The following is a 10,329-nucleotide window of genomic DNA, read 5'->3' on the forward strand; positions in this document are numbered from 1 at the left end:
CTCAATATAATAATAAAAATAAAAATAAAAATAAAATGCACAATGTGATCACTATCTTCTGAGTTGTGAGTGAGACAGAAAGGAGAAAACAGCTGACTGGAGAACAGAGTGGTGTTCAGCTTCGTCTCCACGATCATTTCTCTCATCCTTCTTCTAATCCCAATTCCCAACACACGCTTCTCTGTAATCGGGTAAAGTTAACACCTTTTCCGTTTTTTCTCACTGCCCTTTTTAATATTTGATCACGCTCTTTGCGAATTTTGATCGGGTTTGTTCTTTGTTGTTGCTCTTTTCTGTTGTATCTGCTGAATTCTTCTTCTTTAATGCTGTGAGGTAATTTAACTGCTGATTTTTTGGTGACATAAAAAGGGGTTTGGAATTTCGCAGAGGCTTATATGATGATGGCAAATAACTTTGCGGGCCGGTTGGTAGGCTCAGAGATTCATGGATTCCACACATTGCAAGGTACCCATTTTTTTTATGTATACCCTTTTCCCCTATCTTTTTATTTTATTTTATAAATCTTGAATTATGCAATATGCTTTGTTAGTTTGTTTAGCTAAAATATGTTGTTTCAGTATAGTTCTGAAAGTTACCATCATGTTCTCTGGGTGGTTAAACAAAGTTTTAACTTTCAATGTTTGTTTTCTGATCACATGTATGGGCAGTTCTTGTTTTGTGTTTTACCTGGTACTAATGCATCCATGCAAGTTTGTCACTTTCAAATTTCAGTATAGCCTTGGAATGAAAAAGACAGTTAATTGTGTCTTCAGTTCCACCTTGATTATGTTTCTAATAGTGTTTGGTGTTGGGGTTGTTGTGACAACAATCCTTTTTGTTTCTCGTGGTAAGATATAGTGTATTATTACTTGTTAGTACAGAGTTCATTAATTTGGTGAGTTGAGTCAGATGTTAAAATCTTTGTCTTAATATGGAGGGCTACAGAGAACATTATCTTGATCCAAGATGCAACAAAACATGTTGAACTGTGAAGTCTTCTACCCTAGAAATATTAGGTTTTGATAGGCCTCCTCAATAGAACGAACTAATAAATGAATCTAAATCATGGATATGGAAAGTGGCTTTAAATTTTTGTTAAGTATGATTTTATGGCATAGGAACCACCATTTTTTCAAGATTTGGATAAAAGAAAACTAACAATTTATATTTACGCCATTCACTTCTCTCTTGTTTGCTTCCCATAGCAAATCTTATATGGAATACCAATTGTTTGGCTACTGGTATATTAATCGTCTCTTTTTTTTTTGTCATTGTGAAATACATAGACTTGGATTTGGGGAACATAATGGAGGAAGCAAGAACCAGATGGCTTCGTCCCAATGAGATTCACGCCATACTTTGCAATTCCAAGTACTTCACAATCAATGTCAAGCCAGTGAATTTGCCCACATGTAGTTATCTTTGCCCGTCGCAGTGACCTGATATTTCTGAAATGGATATGCATAGTTTTCATAAATACTTACGGCTGATAGAAATCTTTCCATGTTAATCTGCATAGTTTCTAAAGATTTGTAGTCTTCGTAGTAAATTTTGTGAAATTCTAGATGCTCTGATTCTTTTTGGAGTCTCACTGTGAATAGTTTTCATTGCATGTATGATGTATCTACAATAAATTTCATGAGTTATTTTGCATTTAAGAGAAATCTCAAGTAGTAATGTTATATTATTATTGGAACTACTACTTTTGTGCAAACAGGTGGTACTATTGTATTATTTGACCGCAAGATGCTTAGGAACTTTCGGAAAGATGGGCACAACTGGAAAAAGAAAAAGGATGGTAAAACTGTTAAAGAAGCTCATGAGCACTTAAAGGTAAGTAATTTCATTTTCTGATTGTTTAAAATGGTGTTAACTTGAATTTTGTGCGGGCAATTTGTACAAAATATTTTTGGATGAGAAAATTTGACATTTTTTTTTTGTTCACATGCAATGCGAAGGCAATACATGAGCATCATGTATTTTGGTTAGGTTAAATCTTGAATTAAACAAGGCTTACAGGAGCTCAGTTTCTACTATACCTGTTCTCTTTGTGTTCAATTTTCTCCAAAAGTGCTAATATTTATTATGCATTTGATAGACTTAGATAGCATATATAGAGGTATTGAAGTAACTAATTCGGCCTTAATTGATAGATAATTTTGTCTCTGCTTTGTATGTTGTGCAATTTTGGACTTAATACATAATTATTTTCATTCAAATTTTTATCATTATTTCGGGTTAATATTTTAGTACTGAACTATTATTTCGGATTATTTTCTTATTGTGATTGTAATAAATTGAGTCATTAATGTCTTATCTGATATCTGACAAGCTTTATGGTCATTATTTTCTTTTCCCCATGAACCAGGTTGGTAATGAAGAAAGGATCCATGTCTATTATGCACATGGACAAGATAACCCAGGCTTTGTTCGTAGATGTTATTGGTTACTTGACAAGTATGTATATTAATAGCTGAGCTAACTTCTTTTTCCCCAATTCAACATGTTATGCATGTCCATATTTCTGAACTATGATTTATTAATGGTCCTTCTTTAGTTATTGTAAATATTGGTTAGAGCAAAGACTTATAGTAACTTTGCAAATATTAATAAGACTTATATCTGTTATTATTTTCCTTTCAGGAGTTTGGAACACATAGTCCTTGTTCATTATCGTGAAACACAGGAGGTATCATTTGCTTTGTTATTTTTCCTTTATGATGTAAATATATCATCATTCACTTCTCTGATCCCGAGCCATTAACCTGGTTTTACTCTAAATTTGAACATGAGCGGATTCTCCACATGATGTGTCTATAAGAAATTTGTTATGGCAACAATGTGAAAAAATACACTCAACTAATATTCCATCAATTAGTTTCAGTTTGTGGATGATTCTTAATCTAAATACATCTTTGTAATCAGTGATAGACTAATGTTTAAGGTATCATTTATGCCTTGCCATTTGATCATGACAAGGAATATAACCTGGATTTGCACTTGTTTTTGCATTGTGGTGTGGTTTATGATACAGTTGCAAGCTTCTCCTGCCGCACCCATAAATTCGCACTCTAGTTCTGGCTCTGACCCAAATGCCCCATGGATTTTATCCGAAGAAATAGATTCCGGGATCAAAACTACAAATGCTGGTGGTGAGAATTTACTTTTTCGTGATTGTGGTCTTATCTTCTTAAAACATATATTGATAGTAGATATTAGTACAAAAGGCATATCCCATTAGTGTTTTATTTGAAACAATTATCTCTTAACTTTGAAGATTTTAAGGGATGGTTTGGAAACAATAAGTAGCAGAATTATTAATTCAAAGGAAAGAATATGTGCCACGTCCATTACTCTACATGCTGCACATTTTTCTTCATTTTTATTTATTTCATGATCCTTTCTGCATGTTGTCCATTTGGTACCCATTCGATTTTATGATTTTTTTTTTCCTTTCAAAAAATTGTTGATGTCTAGTTTTATAGAAGTTTTTTGATAAAATGAATACATTAGTTGTCTTTACTTGACAAGGTAATATCCTAATCCCGATTGGTGATTAGCAGAGATTAATAACAATATAACCGTCAAGAGTCACGAGCAAAGGCTTCATGAGATTAATACACTTGAATGGGATGACCTAGTGGTTGCAAATGATCCTAACACCTCGACTATTAATGGAGGTAACTGATTGTCCTTTAGCACATTGAAACCTTGTCTAGAAAGCATCATAATATTTTTTAACTTTCTCTTCCTTTTTTAGGAGGCAAAGTTCCACATTTTGATCAACAGAATCAAAGTAATCTCAGCAATGTAAGTTGATATCATCTTCATTGTTCTATTGTTTTGAATAGCTTTGTATTTTTTTTCACAGTTTGTTTCTTTTGGTTAACTCATGGCTGGGACAATTGCTCCCCAACCCCTCCCCACTTCCTTTCTTTCCTTTTTGCGGCGATTCTTGCTTTGTATTATCTGCTTAGCCTGCATAGTGGTTTTATCAGCAGGTAGCCAACAATCTTTCTGCAGAAATCCCTTCTTTTGATAATCTAACGCAACCAATTGCTGGGAGTCACACTTTTCCGGAGAATCTTAATCTTCAGACAGACAATCAAATGAATCCAAATGAGCAGATAAATCATAATGTCTTAGTTAATGGTGTTTTCTTGGACACTTTGGGCAATGGTGGATTGCAAAGTCAGGATAGCTTTGGAATGTGGGTGAACCATATGTTGTCGGATTCGCCATGTTCAGTAGATGAGTCAGCTGTTGAATCATCAGTGTCATCCATTCACGAATCATATTCATCTCTAGTAGGGGATGATAAGCAAACTTCTTTGCCAGAACAAGTATTTAATCTCACTGATGTGTCACCTGCATGGGTGCCTTCTACTGAGAAATCAAAGGTTTGCTTTGCTATTCTCATCTACCTACTTTACTAGCCATCGCTTTCTGGTAAAATGTATCTTTCGTTTAACACTAATTTATTATCTGCTTTCCTACTTTATACATCATTCTTCTTCCATTTTGTGCAATCAATCTTAAATGCTTATAGAACTCCCAAGCTATAAAGCAAGGGTTAATTGTCGGGTGATCGATCAATGTGTTTACCGCCCTCTATTTTGCAAATGGTTTGACTTTCTCTAAGTTTGTTTACTTGTTGCAGATCCTCGTGACTGGATTCTTTCATAAGGATGCTGACCTTTCAAAGTCCAATCTATTGTGTGTCTGTGGTGATGTAAGTGTTCCTGTAGAATGTGTTCAGGTTGGGGTCTACCGATGTTGGGTACCTCCACATTCTCCTGGATTTGTGAATCTCTACTTGAGCTTTGATGGCCATAAACCTATCAGCCAAGTTGTTAATTTTGAGTATCGTACTCCCATTCTGCATGATCCTGCGGCTTTTATGGAAAACAATGACAACTGGGACAAGTTCCAATTCGAGATGAGGCTTTCTTATCTGCTTTTTACCAAAAAGAATAGTCTTGATGTCTTCTCTTGTACAGTATCACCTAAGAGACTAAAGGAGGCGAGAAACTTTGCCATCAGAACGTCGTTTATTTCCAATAGTTGGCAATGCTTGATGAAGTCAACTCAATACAACAGAATTCCATATTCACAAGCAAAAGAAGACCTATTTGGAATTTCTTTAAGAAGCAGACTAAAGGAATGGATTTTGGAAAGAATTATTTTAGGCTGTAAGACTACTGAATATGATGCACAAGGCCAAAGTGTAATCCATTTGTGCGCGATTCTGGATTATACTTGGGCTGTTTCCCTATTTTCATGGTCAGGCTTGTCACTGGATTTCCGTGACAAGTTTGGGTGGACAGCTCTTCATTGGGCAGCATATTATGGAAGGTAAAATGGTTAAACGACCCACTTCTTTAAACCCTTATCCATGCTTCAACTACATTGATCTCCACATGTTTGATATGTTTTTAACCAACTAAATACTTTTGTTTCTTTCCACCCTACGCAACCAGATATTAACATTATTTGAATTCAGCATGAGTTTTGGTAAATTTAATGAAAACTTTGTTGTTTATTTGATTTGAAATTTGTGTTCGTTGGTAGGGAGAAAATGGTTGCAACTCTTTTGTCGGCTGGGGCAAAGCCAAATTTGGTTACAGATCCAACTCCACAAAATCCTGGTGGACAAACTGCTGCTGATCTCGCATATATGAACGGTTATGATGGCTTAGCAGCTTATCTTTCAGAAAAGGCTCTGGTGAGGCAGTTCAATGACATGAGCTTAGCTGGAAATATCAGTGGCCAGCTAGAAACCAACACAACTGACCCAGAAGATCCTGAGAACCTTTCAGAGGACCAGCTGTACCTGAAGGATACATTGGCAGCTTATCGAACAGCTGCTCAGGCAGCAGCACGCATACAAGCTGCATTTAGAGAGCATTCCCTAAAACTGCAAACTGAAACCATTGAGCTTTTGACACCAGAGGCTGAAGCACGCAAAATAGTTGCAGCAATGAAGATTCAGCACGCCTTTAGGAATTTCGAGTCGAGGAAAATGATGAAAGCTGCTGCTCGCATTCAGTACACATACCGCACATGGAAGATTCGCAGAGAATTCCTCAACATGCGTCATCAGGCTATTAAAATTCAAGTAAAGAGCTGCACTTCCTGCTCCATTTATTTCATGTTTTTGCAATTTACTTGCAAGAGAATAACCACATATATGTACAATACAGGCTGCTTTCCGGTGCTTTCAATTGAGGAAGCATTATCGTAAAATTTTGTGGTCTGTCGGGGTGGTCGAGAAAGCACTATTGCGTTGGCGTTTAAAGAGAAAAGGTTTGCGTGGGCTGCATGTTAACAATGCCGATCAGAAGCAGGAAGGTGATGGAGAGGAGGAATTCTTTCGAATTGGTAGGAAGCAAGCTGAAGAGCGTGTCGAGAGATCTGTAGTGCGTGTGCAGGCCATGTTCCGTTCAAAGAAGGCACAACAAGATTATAGGAGGATGAAGCTGGCCCTTAATCAAGCAAATGTAAGTGACTAAAGTATGCAAAGATTATTGGTGATAGGTTATGTTTTACGTGTGTATTGACGTGTATATTTCGTTTGTGCAGCTGTTCCTAAATGTTGGAAAAATATTAAAAAGGGTCCTTGTTTTTTCTTTGGATGCAGCCAACACCCCAAGACAATTGACAAACTAGTAATGTGCAAGGGGAGGTTTGTGCTGTTTTTGTATATTGTATAGTTTCTAGATTACCTAGGGTAGATATAAACCCTTTGACCCTTTGTACAAGATATATAGTCAAGACTCAAACAACGTGCCTTCCCAAATTTAAATGGAAGGGATAGTAATCTATCATTCTATCTTTCATACTGATTCATGTGGTCCTTGTTTGCTGCATTAGTAAAAAAGACCTGTGTGTGCGCTTTGCAGCGAACATAGCAATCATGATTTTTAACCCCGCAAAGGGTAAATGACATGGCATTTGTGCAGATGATCCAAAGGTAAAAAAAGGGAATGGTTAAGGGTGCATTATTATGACTGAGAAAACGTGTTTATTTCTCTTTCTACATGTCCTTTGAAAATGTAACAAATCTTCCCAGTTTAGCAAGGGTATTCTCGTTCCTATTAGGGGAAAAAAAATAATAATTCCTAGTTTAGCATAGTAAGATTAACTTTTCAAATAATGTTTTCCCTGAGAATGGAACCAAATTCTTTCTGAAATCATTAATGCTCCTCTATCACTATCATCATGTCTCTTATCATACTGGAACCATGCAGTTAATTACTCTCCGGATGAATTGATCTCTGAAGCTCTGGCATTTCACATTCTCATTCTACTCAAAGATATATAGATGGAGCCATTTCACAAATTCAAAACACACTATTAGATAGGCAATTTTAGTAACCAATATAGACAGAAACACAAGCTTCTCAACCCCTACCAAAAATAGAAACAAGCGAGTCTCATAACTAAGTACAAATAAAAATAGAAAACATTATATTATAACCAATTTACATGAGACGTCTAAAACAGTAAAACCTACAACTGCTAATGTTGAGATTGCATCAGCACCATGAGAAGTTGAGAACCAAACCAGGAGCACACTGCACACTTGTGGTCTATTTGTCTTCCCTCTACTTAATGTACTGAGAGAGCCACTTGAAGCCTTCACCATACCCCATCTTACGGACGATACTGCACATGAACACCTCAAGAGGTCTGACTCCAGTGTCTGCCAGATTCACATTGCCCTTGCCAGTAGTGAAGTTACTCAGGCCCATATTATATCGCAATTCTTCCTCCGATGCTGCATAAGGTATGTCAATCTTGTTTCCCAAGATAAGAAAAGGTACATTTGCTAGTGACTCATCAGAAAGAAGGGCATCCAGCTCCCTCTTTGATTCTGCAAACCTCTCCTTGTCATATGCATCTACCAGGTAGACTACAGCATCCACCTACATGGCATCAACTTCAGAGTTAACAGGTAAATTCACACGAATTAGGAAACTGCAGATGTTATTGCTTGGGAATGGGAACAAATACTGAGTTGACACTAACAATAAACATTAAAGACTCTTCCAATGCACCATGAAGACCATAAACAATCTAACAACCCTACCAAAATGCAATGCCATGGGGTTCATGTATACTAAATTGGACGTTCTAAATGCATGTTTTGAATCATATAATGAATGATCTTGCACTTAACCCTACCATGTCTCTCTACTAAGGCAGTAAAAACCTATGTCTCGCATGCACAGACATAAAAATATCAGAAGAAAAATTTTATTTCTAAGAAAGGTTAACAAACCTTAGCATAATAATCCTTCCAGACCCTGCGAGCAATTTGATGGCCACCCAAATCAAAGGCCTTGAATTTTATCTTCCCAATACTCAACTCTTCAGAAGTTGGATATTGAGTAGGCTGATGCTGAACTAATCTCTGCAAAACTCAGGTTTTCTTAATCACTATATGAAGGTATTCATTACACCAAAAAAATAAACAAATAAAACGAAGATAATCAAATAAATTTGATATTTTAAGATCGCAGAGAAAACAATAAAACTAGATGCAGGATAAGATCGAAAAAGGAGAAAAGGGACGAAATAATAATAATGATAATAATAATAACCTCGTCTTTGAGCATGTGAAGCAAGGTGGTCTTCCCAGCATTATCTAACCCAAGGAATAAAATCTTTGCCTCTTTTTGCCACAGACCCAGCGATGCAAGAACTCCATAGAACCAATCGACAAGAAACATTTTTTTTTCCTATAAAAGATTAATAATTCGGTGGAAAAATAAACAGCGATAAAAATCCGCCGCCGACGAGTTCGTCGGAAACTCCAACCGGCGTAGCCAACAGAGTAAGCTAGACGATGATATTAACTGAGAGCGATAAGATGAATCAACAAAGAGAGAACAAGAAAACGCAACAGAAGAAAACGAAATCAGTGATCTTTTCTTCTTCCTAGGTTACTTATTTTCGCTGCTTTTTGCGGAGTTTATTTATTTATTTATTTTTCACTCAATTTATAATACTGAATACCGGCGTAGCCAGTGAAGTAGGCGGGAAGCTTTCGTGCGCGCAGGTTGTGGAAACTGGAGTAGCCGGTCATTGGGTGGATATTCCAGTTGTGGGTATTTCATTGGTTAGTACGCGTCATTAGATTTGTTATTTGAAACATCCGTATGAATGTAGAACCAACCGCTGGGTTTCTGAGTCTATTGGCTTCGCTATAGAAAAGCTAAGGAAAATAAATAAATAGAATTTCTACATAAAATTCTAGATAAAGTACTAAATTGATCTCCTATATTTTGATGTAATCCTATTTTGGTTCTTAAGGTTTAAAGTGTCTTATTTGAATTAAAAAAAATTATTTAATTTTAATATAATCTCACCGTGAAGTCAAAATTAAATAATTAATGAAATGTCCTATATAACAGCAATACAAAAACAGGCTAATTTTTTTTATATTGGTTAAATATATGTGTAATACATTGTTATTGGAAAATTAGGTGCTTTTTTTTCATACGGTGTTTTATTCAAATCGGACGGTCCGATTTGTTCGATGAAAAAAATAAATTACAAATCGGAGGGTCCGATTTGTTTGAAGAAAAAATTAAACTCCAAATCGGATGGTGCGATTTGTATTTTTTATTTTTTTTATTTGTTAAAATAAAAATCGGACGGTCCGATTTTAACATTAAATTTTTTTTTTTAATTTTCGAAATCACAAATCGGACCAATTTGTGATTGTTTGTTTAAAAAACAAAACAATGCAAACAAATCGGTGCCTTCGATTTGTGTCATCCCATAGCCAAATAAAACACCCTTCTCCTCACACCATATTGTCATACACATTTCTCTCTCCCACACCAAAAATCAAAAGCGTACAAAAATAATGTCGATAATCTGGAAAATAAGTACAAGTTCCAAAGGCATAAAATCTACCGTTGATGTATCAATACATTTATTTATCATTCTTCTTACAATTTAATGAAATATAAATGTATTGATATATCCACGGTTGATTTTGTGCCTCCGAAGCTTGTACTTGTTCTCCATGTTATCCATGTTATCAACATTGTACTTGTACTGCTGTCATATAAGACATTCCGTTAATCATTTAACTTTGACCTCATGGTGGGACTACATTAAAGTTAAATGAAACTTTTTTGAATTCAAATAAGATACTTTAAACCTTAAGGACCAAAACATATAAGGGACCAATTTAGTACTTTACGCTAAAATTTATTATCTAAATAAATCTAAACAAAATAACCACCTAAATTTTTCATAATGTTAGTATATCAAAATTAAAATTTAAACAAAAATGTAAAAAATTAATTTTTT

The 10,329-nt window shown here is 35.5% G+C and overlaps 2 protein-coding genes across 8 annotated transcripts; one reads left to right on the forward strand and one right to left on the reverse strand.

Annotated features, from left to right (window-relative positions):
* Positions 30-6,500, forward strand: LOC107639056 (calmodulin-binding transcription activator 5; the record flags this gene model as incomplete). 7 transcript variants are annotated; one of them, XM_016342475.2, is given in 13 exon segments in its annotated part: positions 30-191; positions 388-465; positions 1,287-1,412; positions 1,718-1,833; positions 2,369-2,457; positions 2,644-2,689; positions 3,035-3,152; positions 3,564-3,680; positions 3,761-3,810; positions 3,987-4,400; positions 4,661-5,355; positions 5,572-6,118; positions 6,204-6,500. In XM_016342475.2, coding segments are annotated over 12 exon segments (2,685 nt in total), but the record flags the coding sequence as incomplete, so codon positions are not given.
* LOC107639088 (GTP-binding protein SAR1A) lies at positions 7,271-8,994 on the reverse strand. The gene is made up of 3 exons (XM_016342509.2): positions 8,607-8,994; positions 8,285-8,416; positions 7,271-7,928 (listed from the first exon to the last, which is right to left on the reverse strand). Exons 1-3 carry the CDS (start codon positions 8,733-8,735, stop codon positions 7,608-7,610), a joined length of 582 nt encoding a protein of 193 aa, XP_016197995.1. The 5' UTR covers positions 8,736-8,994; the 3' UTR covers positions 7,271-7,607.

Source organism: Arachis ipaensis, chromosome B01, assembly GCF_000816755.2.
Source record: "Arachis ipaensis cultivar K30076 chromosome B01, Araip1.1, whole genome shotgun sequence".
Lineage (NCBI taxonomy): Eukaryota > Viridiplantae > Streptophyta > Magnoliopsida > Fabales > Fabaceae > Arachis > Arachis ipaensis.

Bases quoted from the DNA above. Each gene is read 5' to 3' on its own strand.
- LOC107639088 (XM_016342509.2), bottom strand. From the start codon at position 8,735: ATGTTTCTTGTCGATTGGTTCTATGGAGTTCTTGCATCGCTGGGTCTG. The intron at 8,417-8,606 runs GTTATTATTATT...TGAGTTTTGCAG, and splicing joins TTCACATGCTCAAAGACGAG to AGATTAGTTCAGCATCAGCC. The intron at 7,929-8,284 runs GTTTGTTAACCT...GATGCCATGTAG, and splicing joins GGAAGGATTATTATGCTAAG to GTGGATGCTGTAGTCTACCT.